The sequence below is a fragment of the Hyperolius riggenbachi genome, chromosome 6, assembly GCF_040937935.1.
Source record: "Hyperolius riggenbachi isolate aHypRig1 chromosome 6, aHypRig1.pri, whole genome shotgun sequence".
Lineage (NCBI taxonomy): Eukaryota > Metazoa > Chordata > Amphibia > Anura > Hyperoliidae > Hyperolius > Hyperolius riggenbachi.
The window spans coordinates 273,517,994-273,541,955 of NC_090651.1; the positions used below are offsets into that span (position 1 = coordinate 273,517,994).

The 23,962-nt window shown below is 43.7% G+C and overlaps 1 protein-coding gene across 1 annotated transcript in view; it reads left to right on the forward strand.

Annotated features, from left to right (window-relative positions):
• Window positions 1–18,713, forward strand: part of FXYD6 (FXYD domain containing ion transport regulator 6) — a 232,128-nt gene extending 213,415 nt beyond the window's left edge. Inside the window, exons 10-13 of the mRNA XM_068242193.1 lie at window positions 2,218–2,292; window positions 14,211–14,247; window positions 14,357–14,404; window positions 18,102–18,713. Of these exons, the coding sequence (XP_068098294.1) occupies window positions 2,218–2,292; window positions 14,211–14,247; window positions 14,357–14,378 (134 nt within the window). The 3' untranslated portion in view covers window positions 14,379–14,404; window positions 18,102–18,713. The remainder of the gene's footprint in view (window positions 1–2,217; window positions 2,293–14,210; window positions 14,248–14,356; window positions 14,405–18,101) is intronic.
• The last annotated feature ends 5,249 nt before the right edge of the window (window positions 18,714–23,962 follow it).

The following is a 23,962-nucleotide window of genomic DNA, read 5'->3' on the forward strand; positions in this document are numbered from 1 at the left end:
ATTTCTGAATGATCGCTTGAACAGTGCTCCGTGGGATGTTCAAGGCTTTGGAAATCTTTTTGTAGCCTAAGCCTGCTTTGAATTTCTCAATAACTTGATCCTTGACCTGTCTTGTGTGTTCTTTGGACTTCACGGTGTTGTTGCTCCCAATATTCTCTTAGACAACCTCTGAGGCCCTCACAGAGCAGCTGTATGTGTACTGACATTAGATTACACACAGGTGCACTCTATTTAGTCATTAGCACTCATCAGGCAATGTCTATAGGCAACTGACTGCACTCAGATCAAAGGGGGCCGAATAATTATGCACACCCCACTTTGCAGTTATTTATTTGTAAAAAAAAATGTTTGGAATCATGTATGATTTTCGTTCCACTTCTCACGTGTACACCACTTTGTGTTGGTCTTTCATGTGGAATTCCAATAAAATTGATTCATGTTTGTGGCAGTAATATGACAAAATGTGGAAAACTTTAAGGGGGCCAAATACTTTTACAACCCACTGTAAATTAAAGTTTAGAACAGGTTTGCTTTAAACACTCTCTCCAGCCAGTAGGGCAACTCATCTCTGAATGAGAAACAGATTATTTCTCTCTTGAGTTTCAAGGAAAAAAGTGTACTCTCTGGCCTAGTGAGTACTGAATTATATACTAACCTGTCCTGAGTTTCCTTCCTTGTCCACTGGTGGGCAATATTGCTGGCTGCATTTCTACCATTTCTGCTTGTCCAAAGCACACCTAGGCCCATATGCAATTAACTTTTTCTCCTGAGTTATCTCCTAGGACATCATTTTCATATGCTCTTTAAAATAACTTTTCAGCATTTTACAATTGAAAAAATACCCAAAAGTTGGTGAAAGAGTACTATCAAAGTTATGTTCAGTATTTTCTTGCTCGCGGGTGGTCTAAAAGGCATTTTATTGATAAAGTGTTAAAATATCACTTAGGAGAAAACTCAGATGAAAAAGTGAATTGCATGCGGGCCCCATTGTCTTTACTTTATGAAGGGAGCCATGCAATACTTACTGAGATTCAGCAGGTGAGAGCTCTACAATCTGAAAACATCCTATAGTCCTTTTCAGATTTCCAGCATGAAAAAAAAATGATTGACAAGGTCACTTCCAGTCAGTTGCAAGTACAAACACTCTTTGTGTTGACAAAACACAGCACACAACATTATACTGATCTCTAAACATTGCCCATAGCAAACATCTCCTGATTCCCTTTGCTTACTTGCAGAATCATGTTACTTTCCATCATGTTGTAGGATAGTTTGGCCATGATAGGTAAAAGTATCTGTAAATGGCAAGACATGGCCGTTAACCTTTGCTGGGTCTGTTTTATCAAAGTTTTCAGTAATGATTTCTAGGTTCCACTGGATTGCCTTTAGTTTCACCTGTCTGATGTAAAACCACAAGAGATCTGTGTATGGCAGAAAGTGTAGAAATATAGGGCAATAAACCCAGATCACATCTAAATTATGTCCTCTGACGTTTTACAGCAGAAAGTCTACCAGACATCTCAGTGTATGTTATGAAAAATTATTATAATAACTTATAATTAAGTGTCAAGGTTTAAAAGTGCAATAGATACCATACATCATACCATAAGTGTTCTGACTAGGGATGGTCAATAAAGTGCAAATAATTATCCCAGTTTTATGCAAATAAGTTTACTGAGTGTTGAAAGCTCCTGCCTGCAGTACAGACACAATTTTACTTACTAGGGGCAGCAGTTATTTTGAGAGCTGATCATTGAACCCACTTTAAAGGACAACTGAACTGAGAGGTATATGGAGGCTGCCATGTTTATTTCATTTAAAGGAATACTACTTGCCTGGTAGCCCTGTTGAACTATTTGGCTGCAGTAGTGTCTCGATAACACCAGAAACAAGGATGCAGCTAATCTTGTCAGATCTGACAATAGTGTCAGAAACACCTGATCTGCTGCATGCTTATTCAGGGTCTATGGCTAAAAGTATTAGAGGCAGGCGGTCAGCAGGATAGCCAGGTAACTGGTATTGCTTAAAAGGAAATAAATATGGCATCTTCCATGTTATTATCATTGAGATAAAATAATAAATGCTGTTTGTATGGAGGAAATGCGTAATTACAATAAGCTGATTTGGTAGCTATTGATGTGCATGGTGTGAGCGCTATTATAACTGTAATGCTCTTCTGTATTTTAATTGGTGATATTGTTCTCACCATGTTTCTAGATTACGAGGCTATCAGAAAGGGTGGCCTCATTTTCGCAGCTGTAGCGTTTGTGATCGGTATGCTAATCATATTCAGTAAGTATCTTCCAGGTGGCATACTGTATGTACATTTTCACCTTATTTATATCTTCCTCGAAGTGAGTCATACAGGCTTGCCCAAACTTGTTCCAGAGCACTCACTAACATTGCATTGCATGGAGTTTGTATGTTTCCCTATGTCTAGGTGGGTTTCCTCCGGACACTCCGGTTTCCTCCTACAACCAGAAAACATACAGATAAGTTAATTACTCCCCTCCAAATTGTCCCTAGACTATGATGGATATACAGTAGCAAGAAAAAATACATGAGCCATTTGGAATTCTAACCAACTTGTGCAGAAATCCATAAAATTCCAAAGGGTTTACATACTTTTTCTTGCTACTGTATCAATATGGTAGGGATTAGACTGTGAACCCCTCAAAGGGACCGTTAGTGACATGTCTATATACTGTATAAAAGTGCTGCCGAAGAGATCAGTGCTTTATAAGTACTAACAACAAGAAGTTTTAAATCAGGATGATACCATTTATTGGCTAACTAAAAATGAATAAAAATAAGCAAGCTTTCGGCCTTGCAGCCTTCGTCGGACTTCAATCCTGTTTGCTTGCAAGCTGGTGGTACAGACAGCTATATACACGCAACAACAAAAGGGAAAACAGATATTTTTTTCAAGCATAAATACATGTCATTAAGATGCCTTAATTCAAACAGAACATCAAAATGGGTTTAGAGGTTGTTAGCTGAGATAAGGATCCTTGTTTACTCCATGCTCACAGACCTGGGATTAGGATTGACCCAGAGGTATTATACATGCAACATCAAAAGGGAAAACAGATATTTTTTTCAAGCATAAATACATGTCATTAAGATGCCTTAATTCAAACAGAACATCTAAATGGGGTTAGAGGTTGATAGCTGAGATAAGGATCCTTGTTTACTCCATGCTCACAGACCTGGGATTAGGATTGACCCAGAGGTATAAATTATAAGTACTAAATAATAATGCTGGCCATTTCACTCACTATGATGGTAGACTTCCTGAACCAAACTCTCAGGAATGAAGATATTTATCTCTGGGTTCATTATCGGAGTCTTTGCAACTATTCCCATGAAATATTGTATAAAACACATGAATAAGGGTCGGATTACACTATGGTGGAGCAGCAGGAACTAGCAGCCTACCAGATGCACTGTACCTATCATGTGATCATGAAAATGTAATCAGAATCAAGTTTATTCACCAAGCACGACTGAGCCATGCCCGAAATGGGGTTTGGCAAGTAGCCATACAAACAAACCATAATTAGTAGCATTTGTCAATGCAATTAAAAAAAACAGCTTTCACCAGAGTGTGTCACTGGGGACTGGTACATATAAACAGCAGCTGATCAAGACCACCAATCTATCAGGAGCATTCGCTATAGACCTGGGCACTGTATAGAGTTCAAGAGGTTGACAGTGGAGGGGAAGAAAGAGTTCCTATGCCTAGTTGTCCTGGTGGAAATGGCTCAAAGCCCCCTCCCAGATGGAAGCCGGCTAAAGAAGCGGTGACCTGAATGTGAGGGATCATTTGCAATCCTCTGTGCTTTGGATCACAGTCTGGAGTAGTAAATGTGGTCGACTGGAGGGAGGGGTTTCCCGATTATTCTCTCCGCTGACCTGATGACCCTCTGTAGTTTGTATCTGTCACTGTTTGAGGAGCCAGCATACCATACCAGTATGGATGGGCAGATGACAGATTCTATGGTGGCAGCATAAAAGTTTGACAGAAGCTCCTGGGCCATTTCAAATGAAGAAAGAAAAGTCTTTGTTGTGCTTTCCTCTGGATGGTGGCAGTATGAGCCTTCCAGCTCAGGTTGCTGGAGATGTGGGTTCCTAGGAGGTGGATGCAGGATACCTTTTCAACCTCAGTGCCATCAATGAAGATTGGAGGTGGGGTGAGGGCATGCTTTCTGAAGTCTATCATCATTGCTGCAATTTTGGCTGTGTTGAAGACCAGCCTATTTTCCTTGCACCATAGACAGATTATGTCAGCCTGCTGATGATAGGCCTGTTCGTCGTCCATGGTGACAAGACCAACGATGCTGGTGTCGTCAGCAAACTTGATGACCTTGACCGAGTCTGCTGTGGATCTGCAGTTATTGGTGTGGATGGAAAACAGGATCTGGGACAGGACGCTGCTCTGTGAGGCACCGGTGTTGGTAATCCTTGTTTGAGAGGAGATCTTACCCAACTTGATATGTGTGATATTGCAGCATATCTGATATAATTATTTCACAGATCAGGAACATCCGTTGCTGTGTCATAATGGACATTCCCATATCTGGTGAAAAAGATGTATGTGAACAGACCCGTAGAAAAGCACAGGTCCATTGTACATGTCTATTGATCTGCATCCACTGGTCTGTGTGATGTAATACATTCCAAAATGATGTCAAATATTCCTCAGTGCTAGATACGAGCTGCCTGGTAATATGTCTCTAGGTAGTCTTGTCTGCAGTCACTCAGTGCTCAGACAACAAAATCAATATACATTGGGACCACCACCAAAATGAAGTAAACCAATATCAGGTGGTTTATAAGCACTAAACATACATTTTATTAAGGCAGATACTAAAAACTTTGAGTGCAATACTCACATTGTGGGCCCTTTTGACAGAGACCCTTCACATAAAACAAGGTGAATGTGTGCATATCAGCACACCTTCCAACACATCTGCTAGTCAGGATAAGTGCCCAGTCTCCAATTGTTTCGGCATTCCGCCGTTGTCAGGGGACATTCTAATATTAGATGGACTCTGGCATACACTGCAGCACTACATCACCCAAACCCTTCTTTACTATGCACAATTCCCAAAATATTATTTACACATCACATAATGGCACCGATCCAATTCACTTTTTCTTGTAAATTTTAGTTTAAAATAACTTTTCAGTACTCTGCAATTAAAAAAGTACCAAAAACGTAGGTTGAAAAGTACTGTCAAAATTATTCTGAGTATTTTCTTGCTTGCTGTTGGCTTAAAGGGCATTTTATTGATAAGATGTGAAAATATCACCTAGAACAGAGGTTCTCAAACTGAGTGCCACGGCACCCTGGTGCTCCATGAGCACTTCCCAGGGGTGCTGCGGCTGACCTCCAAGTCACATGTCCATATTCTATTTCTCCAGCCAATTGCGGCTTTCACCTAATCCAAAGGTGCCCGTGGTGATCAGTGGCTTCCCTTCTCCCTCCCTCTTTCCCTGGCGTCATTACACGCGACCAGCGCTAGGGGGAAGAGTGAGAGAGAGGAATGCTCTATGATCGCCGCCGGCTCCCAGGATCAGGTGAGACACACAATCAGCTTTCACTGCTGGAGCGGAGGAGGACACAAGGGACAAATGGGAATACAGGGGCACACAAAGGAACAAAGGGGATAAAGGGAGGCAGGAAGAAACACAGCATACAAATGGGGGCACGAAGGAGGACATGGGGAAAAAGGAGGACACACAGGGACACAAATGGGGACAGAGGAGGACACGGGACAAACAAGGACACAAGGGGTCGTAAAGGAGGATGGAGAAGGACACACCAGGGGCAAAGGTGGACACAGGGGACAAACGGGGGCACAAAGGGGGACGGAGGAGACCACAGGGGACAATGTGTAAAATGGCAAGCGTGCATTTTGGTAATTGTTTTGGGTGTTGTGTTGGAACTACTGACCTAGGAGGAAAAGTGAATTGGATTGGGCCCAATGTCTGTTTTCTTTCTTTTTAAGTATTCTTCTTTAACATAAATGTTGTGCAGTTACCTTTATGTAGCACTGACACATTTTCTGCAGCACATTACAGAGTATTATTCTTCTACATATTGCATAATGCCGTATGGTAAGCATCATGCCTGTGTGTAAACAATACAGAGGAGGAAAAAACATTACATAAATAGATATACAGGATCTTATCAAAAAATTAGCATATTGTGATAAAGTTCATTATTTTCTGTAATGTTCTGATAAACATTAGACTTTCATATATTTTAGATTCAAATACACACAACTGAAGTAGTTCAAGCCTTTTATTGTTTTAATATTGATGATTTTGGCATACAGCTCATGAAAACCCAAATTTCCTATCTCAAAAAATTTGCATATTTCATCCGACCAATAAAAGAAAAGTGTTTTTAAAACAAAAAAAGTCAGCCTTCAAATAATTATGTTCAGTTATGCACTCAATACTTGGTCGGGAATCCTTTTGCAGAAATGACTGCTTCAATGCGGCGTGGCATGGAGGCAGTCAGCCTGTGGCACTGCTCAGGTGTTATGGAGGCCCAGGATGCTTCGATAGCAGCCTTAAGCTCATCCAGAGTGTTGGGTCTTGCGTCTCTCAACTTTCTCTTCACAATATCCCACAGATTCTCTATGGGATTCAGGTCAGGAGAGTTGGCAGGCCAATTGAGCACAGTAATACCATGGTCAGTAAACCATTTACCAGTGGTTTTGGCACTGTGAGCAGGTGCCAGGTTATGCTGAAAAATTAAATCTTCATCTCCATAAAGCTTTTCAGCAGATAGAAGCTTGAAGTGCTCCAAAATCTGCTAATAGCTAGCTGTATTGACCCTGCCCTTGATAACACAGTGGACCAACACCAGCAGCTGACATGACACCTCAGACCATCACTGACTGTGAGTACTTGACACTGGACTTCAGGCATTTTGGCATGTCCCTCTCCCCAGTCTTCCTCCAGACTCTGGCACCTTGATTTCCGAATGACATGTAAAAGTTGCTTTCATCCGAAAAAAGTACTTTGGACCACTGAGCAACAGTCCAGTGCTGCTTCTCTGTAGCCCAGGTCAGGCGCTTCTGCCGCTGTTTCTGGTTCAAAAGTGGGTTCATGCTTCCATCTGCTGAAAAGCTTTATGGAGATGAAAATTTTATTTTTCAGCATGACCTGGCACCTGCTCACAGTGCCAAAACCACTGGTAAATGGTTTACTGACCATGGCATTACTGTGCTCAATTGGCCTGCCAACTCCCCTGACCTGAACCCCATAGACAATCTGTGGGATATTGTGAAGAGAAAGTTGAGAGACGCAAGACCCAACACTCTGGATGAGCTTAAGGCCGCTATCGAAGCATCTTGGGCCTCCATAACACCTGAGCAGTGCCACAGGCTGATTGCCTCCATGCCACACTGCATTGAAGCAGTCATTTCTGCAAAAGGATTCCCGACCAAGTATTGAGTGCATAACTGAACACAATTATTTGAAGGTTGACTTTTTTTGTTTTAAAAACACTTTTCTTTTATTGGTCGGATGAAATATGCAAATTTTTTGAGATAGGAAATTTGGGTTTTCATGAGCTGTATGCCAAAATCATCAATATTAAAACAATAAAAGGCTTGAACTACTTCAGTTGTGTGTAATGAATCTAAAATATATGAAAGTCTAATGTTTATCAGAACATTACAGAAAATAATGAACTTTATCACAATATGCTAATTTTTTGAGAAGATCCTGTAAAAATGTTCTGACCTCTTGGGCTGAAAATCATACTACTGCTTTAATGAGGAATATGATAGAATGGGTACAGGTTCACACAAATGCACAGCGGCTGTTTTATGTATGTCCAGTCATTGGGCACAAATGCCTTATTATTTGCATATCTGCACAATGGAAGCTGTGACAAGGAAACACTGTAATGTATTTTTATCAGTGTAGAAGGACACCACCATGACAGGCCTACAGTACCCCGTTACCATACTATTATTTGTAAATAAAGTACATCACTGCAAGTGAGGTACTATTAAAGGACAATTGACCTGAGAGGGATATGGAGGCTGCCATTTATTTACTTATTTGCCTGGCTTTCTGCTGATCTTTTATGCACCAGTAGCGTCTGAATCATACACCTGAAACAAGCATGTGGCAAATGCAGACAAACTTAACCACTTAACGACCGCCTAACGCCGATAGGCGTCAGCAGGTCGAAGTGGTGTTTCCATGGAAACGTTCCATGTCAGTTCACAGAGGGTGTCTCCGTGAACAGCCTGCGAGCCTCCGATCGCGGCTCGCAGGCTAAATGTAAACACGCGGGGAAGAAATCCCCTGTGTTTACATCATACAGTGCTGCTGCGCAGCAGCGCCGTAAAGGAGAAGCAGCACAGGACGGTGATCCCATAGGAAGGAGGGGAGGGAGGGAAGGACACGGAGGCTGGGAATCGCTGCGGAGGGGGGCTTTGAGGAGCCCCCCCCCCCCCCCCCCCGCTCGGCCACACAGAGCGGCGGACATCCCTCTAGTGGGGAAAAAAGTGGGGAAGTCTGATCGCCCTGCCTCAATCTTGATCTGTGCTGCGGGCTGGAGAGCCCACGCAGCACAGATCTGGGAAAGCAGCCCCGGTCCTTAAGTGGTTAAAAAGGAACCCGAGGTGGGTAGATGGGGCAGATGGGACACAGAGGCATGGTCTCTGCCCCATGACATGCCTCTGTGTCCCCACACCACCGCTCTCTGCCCCCCACCCCTGCTGCGCTATAGCCCCCTGAGATTAGCGACAATATTTGTCACTATCTCAGAGGTAAACACAGGGAGAGGGATATCCTGTTCAAAACGCCCACTAGGGGTGTTCCTACAGGGTTTCCAGAGCTGCCATTGGGCAGCTCTCTCTCCCTGGCCACGCCCCTCCACACTGCGAGAGACACATAGTCTCTCCGTGCAGCGTTGTGACGTGACCTACAAGTCACAAAAGTGAAAGTGGGCCATTGTGGCCCACAGGAGCAGCGGGGTGCTGCGTTTTTTGTGGCTAACTGATCCACTCTGCCCCCTGGATCAGGGTCCATTTTTTTTTTGAGCCCACCTTGAACTCTCTTTAAGTCAAACATCTGACTTGCATGCTTGTTCAGGGTCTATGATTAAAAACATTAGAGGTAGAGCATCAGCAGGACAGCCAGGCATTCTGCATTGTTTAAATGACAACTGAAGTGAGAAGTATATGGAGGCTGCCATATGTATTTCCTTTTAAACAATACCTGTTGTCTGGCAGTCCTGCTGATCTATTTGGCTGCAGTAATGTCTGAATCACACACCTGAAACAAGCATGCAGCTAATCTTGTCAGATCTGACAATAATGTCAGAAACACCTGATCTGCTCCATGCTTGTTCAGGGTCTATGCAGGGCCGGATTTGGGGGAAGGCCACCAAAGCCCGTGCCTAGGGCGACGGAATCTATCAGCATCTGAAGGGCGGTGACGGCGAGAGGTGACAAGTTGACGGCACTTGTCACCAGCTCCGAGAACTGCTCCGCTCGGCAAAGTCCTCAGCCACCCCTTCACTGACTACAGTGAGCCTGCAGCAGCCAGCAGTAGGCTGCATCCAGGCTCTCTTCAGAAACCTCAGCAGCGCTGAGCAGCTTCCTGAGACGGAAGAAGCAGCTCAGCCACCGCCGCCGCCAACCAACTGATCTCCCCACTATATTAACCCTGAGAGTGGGAGCAGAGCCACTCACCTATCACTAGACTTCCAGCACCGAAGCTTCCTATGACCCTGCTCTGTCAGCTGCCGCCGTGCATCGCTCTCTCCTGCTGGCGATTCCCCTGCATGTGACTCACCGTCACATGTAAGAGAGAGATGCCAGTAGGAGAGAGCGATGCACGGCGGCGGCTGACAGAGCAGGGTCATAGGAAGCTTCGGTGCTGGAAGCCTGGTGAGAGTTGAGTGGCTCTGCTCCCGCTCGTTGTGTGTGTGTGTGTTTGTGTGTGTGTGTGGAAGGGGGAGAGGATAATAAAGGACATCTGCACCGGCTCCTGCTCTGCTGGGGGAGTTGACACGGGACAGCATCTGACTGCCTATACTAAAGGGGAGGGGCTCAGTATCTGACTACTTATACTGGGGGGGGGCAGTATTTTGGCTACTTGGGGGGGGGGGCAAGGGAGGACAGCATCTGACTATAGTAATCAGAGGGCTACAGGAGTCAACATCAGGCTCTTATACTAAGGGGGGTACAGAATTTGGACACCTATACTAAAAGGGGGGACGGCATCAGGCTACCTATACTAAGGGGAGGGGGCTCAGCATCTAACTACCAATAGTAATGGGGGGGGGGGCAAAGGGGACAGCATCAGGCTACCTATACTGGGGGGGCAGCATTTGGCTACCTGTACTAAAGGGGGGGGGGGCAGCATCTGACTGCCTAGACTGGTTAGGGGGGGGGGGGAAGAGCACCTGTCTACCTATACTAAATGGGTGAACAGGATCTGGCTACCTATACTGGGAGGTCATGAACATACTTAGTCCCCCATTGGGGGAGGGGGTGGCTTGTGACAGTGGGCCTTGGGCGGTAAAAAGTACATATCCGGCCCTGGGTCTATGACTAAAATTATTAGAGGCAGAGGATCAGACAGACTGCCAGGCAACTGGTATTGCTTAAAAGTAAATAAATATTGCGGCCTCCATAACCCACTCACCCTCAGTTGTCCTTTAAAAAGAAATATGGCAGCCTCCATATCCCTTTCAGTTCAGTTGTCCTTTAAGCTGGCTATACACTAGTTGATTTTTACTGTCAACATCCCACCAATTTAATCATGTGATTAAATCTGCTAGAAATCGATGCCTCAACATGCTGGCCGTATCGACTGATTGATCGATTTTCGATTGAATTGGTTGATCGTGCCAGATGGAAAATATTAATTGGCTATGGGTTGGAAGCAGCAGTAGATAAATGGCCCTTAGCGATACACTGCATTTAAAAGTGCAACGCTGTGGTTAAATAGATTTTCAGCAGATTTTATGCTGGAATCTATTGAAAATCTATGTGCAGTGTGTGGTGGGATTCATCAGATAGATCCCTTTCTGATCAGATTATGATGTTAGAAGGATCTATCTTTTAGCCACATCCACCAGTGTATGGCCAGCCTTAGGCTTGGTTCACACTATGCCTGAGCAGTGCCACATCAAATTGTATGGATGCATGTACATCTCCACAGCTTGATCCTAGGCCACTAGGTCCTTATATTTGCAACCACAGAAAAAAGTTCGCACAGGCCTCACTTTGCCAATATCAAAAATTATATACTTTATTGTGAAATAGAGCAATCAGTAACTGTGTAGAGCTTCCACTACATATAAAAAAACCATTAAAAACACTTTAAGAGCACCAGAGATTCCACAGCAATACCCCCAACTCACCTCAGTTCCGCTCCATTCACACACCCATGCCATTCATTCCACAAGGACTCATGCATGTATTGTAGAAATAATCGGCCTCTAAACAATTTGCACGTGCTAATTGAAAACCCCTGTTTGCTTTGACAGACCAGGCTTTTAACCACTTGCCGACCGCGCACTCATAACGCGCGTCGGCAAAGTGGCAGCTGCAGGAAGCAGCCGCTCGTGCGAGCGGCTGCTTCCTGTCAATTCACGGCGGGGGGCTCCGTGAATAGCCTGCGGGCCACCGATGGCGGCTCGCAGGTTAAATGTAAACACAAGCGGAAATAATCCGCTTTGTTTACATTTGTACGGCGCTGCTGCGCAGCAGCGCCGTAAGGCAGATCGGCGATCCCCGGCCAATCAGCGGCCAGGGATCGCCGCCATGTGACAGGGGACGTCCCGTCACTGGCTGCACAGGACGGATAGCGTCATGTGCAGCCCGGATCTCCAGGGGGGGCCAGGTAGGAGAGGGAGGGGGAGGATTTCGGCGCGGAGGGGGGCTTTGAGGTGCCCCCCCCCCGCAACACCCGCAGGCAGGAGCGATCAGACCCCCCAGCACATCATCCCCCTAGTGGGGAAAAAAGGGGGGCGATCTGGTCGCTCTGCCTGCACGCTGATCTGTGCTGGGGGCTGCAGAGCCCACCCAGCACAGATCAGCTACAACAGCGCTGGTCGTTAAGGGGGGGTAAAGGGTGGGTCCTCAAGTGGTTAAAGACCCAATGTGACAGCACACTATCCCAGAGTTGCTAGACAGTTACTGGTTAGTGATATTGCAGATTTGGCCAGCAGTTAGTACTACTATGCACAATGAATGCAGTCCAGCTTTTGCCACAATCAGATTCAGCTTTCAAATGTACAGCAAAGCAGCCCAAGTTGATAAACTAAGAAAAGCAGCAGTTGGTCGCCTCAGCGCAGCGTTAGACAGTCAGTTAGTAGCTTCAGCATATCGTTAGACAAGCGTTGCATGCATGATAGCAAGAGTCCGTTTGACACAGGAGCTCAGCTTATGGGATCACCGTCTCTCTTATTGTATCAAGTCCCCAGTGGTATACGATACCTCTCTTCCGGGGCTTTCCACAGCGCAGCGTAATCCCGTGGATAAGGGCAGGTGGTGGTGGTTAGTATGATAGATCTACCCGCATGTGTCTGTGCATCAACGCACCAGCGGGGATCACACTCGGAGCAGCCAGAGGATCGAGGTGATGGGTGAGGCCGGCCTCATGTAGCTCCTCCCACCGACATGTTTCGGCCAATGGCCTTCCTCAGGGTGTGGCTTGGCCACTAGGTCCTCTGCCACTTTAGACCAAAGGCATGCCGCTCACTGGATGAAGGACAACTCAATCCAATGCATGAATGCAGTCCAATGCAATTCAGGAAGAAAGAGACACGATAAGACCAAAGGAATGCCTCTCACTGGATGAAGGACAACGCAATCCGATGCATGAATGAAGTCCAATGCAATTCAGGAAGAAAGAGACACGATAAAACTGATATGTATAAACCATCCCATAGAAGATAAAAGGAGGAGGGGAGGGGAGGGGAGCTGTCACCCAAAATTAAGAAAAACACAGAAACAAAGGAGCCCAAATGGTGCAGTACGTCACACTCAGAAGGTGAAATAAGAAATAGTATACAGAGGGTACTCACAAGAGGAGATTGCAGTGGGGCAACCAACCACTGCAGGCAGGTGGAGATGAATAAACCTGACTCCACTCGGGGTCTGGTCAGCCAAGGAAAAAAGGGTCCTATGGAACTGTAGATGGGGTCCAAGAGTATCCTCCACCCTGAGACGGGGGAGGGGGGTATTAAATGCACAAACTGGATGAAAAGGTGCCCAAAAGATAACAACATGAATTAAAATCTATAAAATAAATAAGATTTGAGGCGGTTTACCTCTCATGAAGACAAATTCATAAATAAATGAATAATCTTTAATAGCACTGGCAACGCGTTTTGTGGGTCTCTGCCCACTTCCGCAGGCCAAATCAAGTGCCGCGCTATGTTCAAAGCCAGAAAAGGCGCTCTGTTCCTGGCTCTGAAAATAGCGTGGCACTTGATTTGGCCTGAGGAAGTGGGCGGAGACCCATGAAATGCATTGCCAGTGCTATTAAATTTTAACAAAATCTGCTGCCTCCGTGTTCCATCACCATTTATGTATTCAGATGAGGCAGCAGAACTGCAGTGGAATGCAGCTGCCGCTCTCTCCAAAGGATAACAGAAGCCACTGTGACTAAACAAATGTTTCTGATAACAGAGGACTTTTAATAGCTCAAAAGGTGATTATTTAATTTTTTTGTTGGGAGTTGAATAAACTGCTTATTTTGCCACATTGAAATGGCTGCTGCGCAGAATTCAGAATTCAAATTTAACTCCTTCAACTGAAAATAAGAATACGAGACACCAGCAAAGTTCTGTATGTTATTGCTACTATGCATACAATTATATCTTGGGTTTATATTCAGTTCAGGTTTGTTCTATTTACAATACTGTGTGGGCACCTTCACATATGATGTCTAAAGCACAAAGTCTCTCTTATGTGACACCAGCAATGCCATCAGGGAGGAAATGGTGTCATCTTATGACACTGAACAACGCAACTTAATTTACACCTTTAGATATATAAACAAACCTGCTTTTCTTGAGGTGGAAAACATTTTATAGTTTTATTATGTTTAATTTTGGTCCATATAATAGATGCCATATAATCTATGTGAACATATTAGAAACATATATTTATTTACTGCCAGAGTAATCTTTGTTCTCCTTCGTTTTATTCCAGGTGGCAGATTCCGCTGTGGAAGGAAAAAGCAATTGGCGTAAGCCCTTTTACTACTATTTTTTTTACTAGCTTTATGCTCACTGTAATACATAGGAATGGCCAGAAGAGGGAGAAAGATGCACATAAATCTTTGTTTCTTCTTGCAGGGCTCTTTCGAATGATCTGTGATTTGGAGAGAACACCATCATCTCAGGGTAATGGTAGTGCAGAAAAATTGGTGTATTATTCCATGAGGACAATGTATGCAGCATGAAATAAAAAATAGGATCTTCCTGGGATTATTAGATGGGAAACTTCCTGCAGGGTCATAGCATCAAGTTCTGATCTTACTCGAGGAATTCCCTTAACAACTGTATAACATATTTTATATATTGCTTTGACTGCAATTTTACTGAAGATTTCAGAATATATTTACTGATTTATGGTCGGATTATGGTGGGATCAAAAATCCCAATTTAATGACAAGGCTTTTAAATATATATCCCCACCCCTTCTATCCAAAGGCCTCTTTCACAGTGGGACGTTAAAGTCGCAGGTTATAAAAAATTATAACGCAGGCTAACGCATAGCAATACAAAGTCTGTACGACATTCACAGGGCACACATTGCGTTGTGTGTAACGTGTAGCAATATTTAGTAAGTGCTGAATGCTGTGCGTTTAGCAATACATTTTCTACGTTATGTGTGTTGCACATGCTCAGTAATGTGTTTTTTTTTAAATGTAACGCATGCACCGTTTTCATTCCATCAGTATGCAACGAAAACGGCGCACCAAGAGACACATAACGCAGTGCAAAATAACGTCTAATTTCATAACCTACATGCGCTGTGTTAGGTGCACGTTGTGCGACTTTAACATCGCATCAAACGCAACGTCCCACTGTTAAAGAGGCCTAAAACTTACATAATTTGCCCTTGCACATTACTACAAAGAGTTAAATGTAAAAAAAAAAAAAAAAACTTTTGTTGTCCAATGTGCCCAAAGAGTTAACATACATATGTGACTGACAAAATATGTAAAACATTACCAACACTGCCAATCTGTCTCTTGGCAGACATCTTATGACGCCAACTTTTCCAAATTAATGTTTATATTTCCTTAACTGAGTTTTAGCAAAATATGTATTTAAAGTCCAAACCTTGTGACATCTGATCATTTGGGTTTCTCTGTATACTAGGCTCAAGGAAACAGCTGGGATTGGATAAGGTTTTTTTTAAACATTTGTAATTCTTAATTCCTTCAAGGTTGAGAATACAACCGAGTTAGTTTCCAGTTAGCTATAGTCATGTAGTCATTGTACAATCCAGCTGAAAATGTCCAGACTGGCCAGCTTGTACTGTATGACTCTGGCTGTTGACAGTGGGTCTGATTATTATGGTTTCTTTCAATAAGTAGTATTTATTTATGAAGTTATGTCGCAAAGACCGCATTTTCCAGACTCCATAGTCATGCCACTAGCTGTCCTGCAGAGGACCTTAAATTTACTACCACAGTCAGGCCTTTTTTCCACGGACGACTGAACTGCTCCTTTGTCAAGCATTTCAGCCACCCGCCTGCTGACCACAAAAGCCATTCGGCTGCAATTACATGCAGCCAGATGGCAGCATTTGGTAATAACACACAAGTCGAGTTTGACAAATGGTGGCAATACCCGGTGGTAAAAACACGGCTCAAGTTGTGCCGAGCACTTGTAAGTGTCTGGCCGGTGGACAGGAGCAGCTGACAGGCGGTAAATTCACCACCTTTAGCTGCTTGTGGAAAAGAGGCCTGAGGGCTTTTTCACGCTATGAGGGTTTGCAGAGTTTTGTAAGTGCTTGCGATTTTAGAAATCGCTCTAAAAGCGCTTGTGTAATCATTTCCTATGACAGTGTTCACATGTAAGCGTTTTGATTTTCTTGAAATCGCAAACACGCTACATGTACCATTTTCTGAGCGTCTTGGCTCAATGGACAATTGAGGGTCTCCAACTTAACAGCAGAGCGGAGCATGGCCCAGCTAATGCGACAGGTATGACATAAGGGAGTGAAACCACTTAAGCAGTAGTGTTGTACAACAACAGAGTGCTTGTTACCGTAATCCCTGTAAATGACCAATTGTGCATATTGTTTTGTTGATCCATGCAAATGACCAATTATGCTAATGTTTGACATTATATGCAAATGTGATGGCTGGGCGGCAATTTTGAATGTGAGGGGTGGGGTCATTGACACCACCACTGCCTATATATCAGAATGTTTTGTCAGTTACACATTCTGTGTGTTTACCTTGACAAAGGGGACCCCTCGGGGGCCCGAAACAAATCGTTGGTTATGGAATGGAATTGTGTCACCTTTTTTGAATAAAACAGCAGACTTGGTCTACATTTGAGTGTGCGGACCTTCTGAATTCATCACTGACTGTTACTCAGGTCCAGCACCTCCATAGTGGTGTGCGGTTCCTCCTCGGATTCCTAACTATTGGCTCAATGAAAGGTATAGGGAAATCGCAAAGCGATTGAAAAAGTGCTTTGTGTAGCGATTTTCCGAGCACTTTTATGAATAATTACATTGTAGCTGAGCATAAGCGTTTATAAAAGCGATTTTCTAAGTGAAAAGTGCTGTAAAAATCACAATATAAATCGCTCAGCGCTTGCGATAGCGCTGGCGATTTATAATGTGAACAAAGCCTTACAGTCTAATGTCCCTTTCTGTAATGTATGCTCAATTGTGCTTGGAAACAATTCACTTATCAGTATATTTTTAGTATGTGGGAAGAAAGCCCCTAGGAGTGCGCAGAGAAAACCAACACAGGGAGAACATACAGACTTCATGCAGATAGCATCTTGGATAAAATTAAAACCTGAGTGTTGCAAGGCAAGAATCAGGGCCGGGCCGAGGCATAGGCTGGAGAGGCTCCAGCCTCAGGGCGCAGTGTAGGAGGGGGCGCAGAATTCATTCAGCTGTCATTCCTAATTGTGTTTAAAGCAGAAAGAAATAAGAAAAGGGGATACATGGCAGTGACTGCAAGCCATATAACTAGATATTAAAGGGACACTTAAGTCAAACAAAAAAAATGAGTTTTACTCACCTAGGGCTTCCAATAGCCCCCTGCAGCTGTCCGGTGCCCTCGCCGTCTCCTTCCGATCCTCCTGGCCCCGCCGGCAGCCACTTCCTGTTTTGGTGACAGGAGCTGACAGGCTGGGGACGTGAGTGATTCTTCGCGTTCCCAGACACATTAGCACCCTCTATGCTGCTATGTGGTATATGATATTTGCTATAGCAGCATAGATGGCGCTATTGTGGCCAGGAACGCGAAGAATCACTCACGTCCCCAGCCTGTCAGCTCCTGTCACCAAAACAGGAAGTGGCTGCCGGCGGGGCCAGGAGGATCGGAGGGAGACGGCGAGGGCACCGGACAGCTGCAGGGGGCTATTGGAAGCCCCAGGTGAGTAAAACTCATTTTTTTTGTTTGACTTAAGTGTCCCTTTAAGGTGTTGGGGAGGTTGTGGGCCCTGTGGCGCCTCTTAGTCTAATAGCAATTAGTGTGTGACGGCTGGGGTGGCAGGGATGGAGGGGCACACTTTGGTGTCTCAGCCTTGGGTGGTGGAGGACCTTGTCCCGGCTCTGGCAAGAATGCTATACAATATATCAGTGTTCTGCTCCATGGTGCTACTGTGCTGCCCTGCTGCACCAATAAGCAACCCTACTCTGCCATCTTGCTGCTGTGGTGTTTGCTCCCTTCTCTGCTGAAGGAGAGCACAGAATGTTGCTGGTGGCTCCCCATCTAGTTGCTCTGGCGCCCCACAGCTGCATGGAGGATGGATGTGTGTCTATTCTTCCAACCACACGTGGGTATTTGTGGGCATTATTAGAAAAATAAATGACACTGATTTGTTTTTTTTCCCCCAACAGGAGGCATCATGAGACCTTGGGCTGACAGAGAAATGAGGCATCCCTTACTGCATTAGCTACTGTTTCTATAATATCATAGGTGTACAAAATCCCATATAGTATTAAAATGTATTAAAATCTTAGCTACTGTAAATATAATAATATTTAGAATTGCATAGGCCATCTTACTTTTATAATGGTTATATATTTATCCAGCAGACATTATAGTTACCCCAGTGTCAATTTACCTCAGAATAAACTAAACTCTACAGATAAAAAACGGTGAAAACAATTTAAGTTGATCTCCGGCAAAGCGAAAAACGCATGCGAATTCGCGATAGTGGAAATGAGCCCTAAGAGGAAGCCTCTGGAATAAAAGCACAATCTACAACAATAATCTGCAACACAAAACTAGAAATAAAAGTCCTGTACCTTCACATCAATGCTACAAACTTAGCATTTTTGTAACTATAATACAAACCTAGCATTTTAGTTCTCATATTTCTCTACCTACTGCAGCAAACTTAATGGAAACTCCAATCCATACGAAAGAATAGTATACTTGTGTCTCAGTGTAGTATACATATTTTTGTTGCCTTCTGAATTTAAATAATGGAATCTAATTCTTATTAATTACTGTAATTACTGTTAACTGTTTTATTCGTATTTGTTTTATATTATCATTAAATAATACTTTAACAAATAGGTTTCTTATTGGTATTATATCTTGACATATATACACTAAACTGCACAAACAAATGCTTATATTTATCTTTGATGTACGCACGCACGCACACACGCACGCACGCACGCACGCACACACACACACACACACGCACGCACGCACACACACACACACACACACACACACACACGCACGCACACACGCACACACACGCACGCACCCTTCCCTCTCCACCCATGAATACACTAACGGCCAGATGTGGCGAATACGACCCCCAATAAGCTTGTGGCCATCCATGGCTTCCCCCACCGTAACAAGACAAGTGTGGCCACAACAACTGGATGAGGGTTCAAGTATTGAGTGCAGGGGGTAAGACTTGCTCAGCTAATAGTAGGGCTCAGTGCATCAGTAAAGGGTCACTATGACCTATGTATTTAATAACATGTGTCAGTGTGAAGGTGCCTCTGTCATTAGGTCAAGGTAAGTGATAAGAGTGTTTTGCCATTGACACAGCTCTTACCAGGGCCGGATTTGTACTCTTTACCGCCCAAGGCCACTGTCACCAGCCGCTCCCCCTCCCCCACCCCTTCCTTCAGTATAGGTAGCGAGATGACCCCTCCCCCACTCTCCCTCCAGTATAGGTAGCCAGATGGCTCCCTTAATCCCTCCTTTTCCCACTCCCCCCTTTCAGTATAGGTAGCCAGCTCGCCTTCACACCGCAGCAGCCATTAGTGTCACTCATTCCTCCACTCGTCTCCAGTGCAGAACCTTCCTCTTTCTTTCTGTCTCCAATGCTGCCCAATTCCATAGCCACCAGCCACAATGCAAGTGTGCACAGAGAGCAAGGTGGCTTCTGTGCAGTCCGCTGGCAGCAGAGTACCGCAGTCAGGCGCTCGCCTGATCTCCTTGCATTGCAGCATTTGCAAGCTTGCAAATGCAGCACCAGTTTAGCCTGCTGTTTCGGTGCCCTTGCTCCTTTGGTGCCCTAGGCCATGGCCTAGGTGGCCTTGGCTTAAATCCGGCCCTGGCTCTTACCAGGGTAGGCCTCAGTCTTGCTGGAAACATGCTACAATTACAGTAGGTGTCCCTTCTGAACAGTGGTATCCAACCCAATCACAGGCACAAGCACAGCTCTTTTATCAAAATTTGCTTTATTGATCAAACAAGTGCAAACAAGTTACATTAAAAATGCTGCAATGTAGCAACAGCTCACCGTTTCGAGCCTCCCTAGCTCTTGTTTACACCACGCAGCACCTCCCAGATTCTTGTCTAAAGCCAGACATAAAGGTTTAATTGCTTCCCTGATCAGTAATTGATCTGATAGTGATCACGATAGTGATCAATCCCTGCACCACACTGTACACAATTGATGCAATCTGAAATCCATCAAGCAAACCACAAGCGGTATACCCCCTTATTCGGTGAAGCTCCTCACCTGCCCATTTTCACTGAGATTCAATAACATTTTCAAATGATAAATTGCCCAGAATCACTTGGAATTGAATAGATCAGATATGTTGGGGCAATATTAAAATCAATACAGGTGTGCCTAGCTTATGTCAGTGGAAAACTCATATGGTGCACAAAAAGCCTTTGTGTTTCAATAGTATTATTCTATTACAGGTCTTTGTTAGACGTTTGCTATTATTTCTGCTGGAAAATATTTCTTGTTATAATTATGTTGATGAATATAAATATATCAGATATAGACAGCACTATATAGAAAACACACAGGCTTCTCACCTCGAACTAGGGCATTTAAACATTTGCAGATTGAATAGGGGGGTGCTGGAAGGGGTGTGGCAAGCAAAACAGCAAGTCAAAATGAACTTCTGCACACTCATGCAAATCCTCATGCAAATCCTCATGCAAATCCATTCACAAAAATCATGCAGCAATCAATGCTGTCCCTACAGCTAAGTTAAAACCTGGGACCTTGCTTACAAAAATAAAGTCTCTTGCGTATTCACATACACTACGTAGAGGTAGCTCAATGTTGTATGTGTTGTAACGCTGGCCCTGTAACATGCATAGCACAAACATGCACGCATTGAGCATATCAAAACCAAATAAAAAGGAATAGGAGCACATATCCTTACCATCCTCCCTGGGCCAGAAAGTGCATCTAACTAATCCTGCAAGGGAGCTTCTAGTACCTACATATGTACCATGCAAGCACACCAGCAAGCTTGCCCTTTAGATTGTAAGCTCGCAAGGGCAGGGCTCTCACCCTTTTGTGTCATGGACTGTTATTAATTTAATTGCTTGCACACTGTTAGACATTTATACATTTTAGTCATCATGTTAAATCAAATTGTAATCAGCAGTGCTGTATCTTGTATCAGTGTTTATATTTGATGTATATCATTGTCTGTATCATTATGTATCCCTTGTTTGTTTTCTTACATTGTACAGCGCCACGGAATATGTTGGCGCTTTATAAATAAATAATAATAATAATAAAGCTCTGTGTCTAAGATCACTAATAGGGGAAGAGGGAAAGCACTAGACAAAAGTCTATTAGTGATCTTAGCACACACAGCTCGCTGGTGTGCTTGCATGGTACATATGTAGGTACTAGCAGCTCCCTTGCAGAATTAGTTAGATGCACTATCTGTCCCAGATTTTATTCTTGTAATCTCAGTTTTTAACTTAGCTGTAGGGACAGCATTGATTGCTGCATGATTTTCGTGAATGGATTAGCATGACAATTTGCATGAGTGTGCGGAAGTTCATTTTGACTTTACAGACAGCACTATGCACATTTCCTGTAACTTGTTAAAAGTCCTACTTGCTTCAAATTTCAATATTTGAAATTTAAAGGGCCACAGACTTTTCACTTTTCTCCCTTGTTTTCTCCTAGGAGATATTTTCAAACCTTACCAATAAAATACCAGCATGCAGGAAAATACTCCTAATAAGTTTGATATCATTGTTTTACCTAGTTTTTAGTACTTTTTCAATTACTAGGTGCTGAAAAGTTTATTTTTAGATAAGATGAAAAATTGGCCCACATGCAATTAACATTTTATCCTGAGCAATCTCCAAGGAGATCATTTTCATATTCTCTTTAAAATAACTTTTAAGCACGTTACAATTGAAACAATAACTAAAAGTTGGTGAAAAAGTACTATCAAGTATCAGCATTGTTTTGAGTATCTTCTTGCTTGCTGATGGCTTAAAAGGAATTTTGTTACAAAAATTACACCTAGGAGAAAACTCCGGAGAAATAGTGAATTGGATGAGGGCCAAAGTATCTTTCAGTTTTTGGAATCTTGATATTTAAAAGCAAACCTGAAGTGAAAATATACGTATGAGATAAATAATTGTATGTGTTTTATTAATGGTAAATAGAACATTGGCAACAAAGAACACATTCTCATATTGTTATTTTCAGTTGAAGAGCTTCGTTTTTAAGATTGTATTCTAAACATCAGCCATTACAGAGTTAAAAAAACAAACAGAAGTAATGACCCTTTGAACTTTTCCTACACTAAAACCTTATCAACTGCCTTTTCACAGCCAGATGAGATGGTTTGTTTACATCAAGAGCAACGTAAAATTATAAAATTATACACAACAGATTAACCAGGATCCAACCCATCCCCCATCCTGTGGGCACCATTGTAGCTGAGAGGTCCACCTCCCAAGGGCCATATCGATATAGAAATCACCATAGCACCCTCCACTAATAAAATGCCTTGCTGCAATGAATCCATATTTCTTATACCCCAACAGTTTCATATCCCACGTCAACAGGTGCTGCCACAATAACCTCCCTTATATCCTTTCTTTTTATAATAAGTGGTACCACCATAACAACAACCCAGAATTACCCTTACACGGGGCATGGACTATAGCATTGCAGCTGTAGCTGCACCGTCAACTAGCACTACGCACCTCCGAGTGTGCGCCCAGGTGTCCTGCCTCACTGTCCTGCGCCAACCGGCTACATTTTTCTTTCTTCAAATCCTGGGAAGAACGCTTTATAAATGTTATTGTTACTTGACTTGACTTATAACAAGAAACAGAAAAGAAAAGTGGCAACTGGCAATGACCAGTGACATAAAAGATGAGGGAAGAATAAAGAATGGACCTGGTTCCGGAAAAGGTAATATACCTGTATCAGTGGAGGAAAGACAATAGGAGTCCTCCCCCACCCCACATACACTCCAGATCACCCTGGAACTGCTGCCGGAGTAAGACCATTTAAATTAAAAATTTGGAGTGTTTTGAAAATATTGTTTAAAATATACAGCTTAATATCTGGTGCATAGCAAATGAGGCCTCCACAGGAAGACTTTGATGAGGACCCCCCACATTTCCCCCCTCATTCTGTGATGATGGCCCAATAACCAGGAGGCACATCTGCCAGGAATCCTATAACAGCCGGCGATACCATGACTCCTTCACTAATAAGAAGTGTAGCCATGACAACGCCTACTCTGGAGGGATGGCCCCTGTATTGTAATTATTGTAATCACCCACAGCCCAACAAGAGCTGTTCCCCTATAGTTACATTATCCCTTTAATGTTTTCCAACAAGTATCAATGAACCTTAACTCAACACATGAACAAGCATTAACTCACAAGGCCAAAACATAAATGTAATTTTACTTACCTGGGGCTTCTTCCAGCCCCTAGAAGTCATTTGGGTCATCTCTGGGGTCCCACTGGTAGCCAGTAAAGATGTTTTTTGTGCCTTATGCGCATGCACGGGCGTGCGTCTGCCCCAACTACAAATGCGCCCACGTCATCATGAGTCCTTCAAAAAGGTACCTGAACTGACCTAAAACAAAGACTTAAATAATTGCTTCAGGTTCGGTTCCCACTTGTAATGAAAACTTACTCGCTCTGTATGTTTTCTGCAGCATACACAATTGCAGCAAACTGACCCTAATGTTATAAATAGGGTCTGCTTCCACTTGTAAAACAGATCTGTTTGCTGTGCTTCGGTAAACTGAACACCAAGTCTTGACATGCTGAATTTTTCCAGATAGAGGATGCGGTTCCACTTATGGTCGAAACACATCTGCTCCGGACACTAACCGGATGATCTGGGCAGACACTGAACTGTCGGCTGTCTCTGCTCTGATCGGGCTGTTATCATCCGTCACAAGTGGGAACCAAGAATGAGAAGAGGGATCTCACAGATCCTTCCACCAGGCCCCTGTTGAAGTAATCTGACTAGAATATT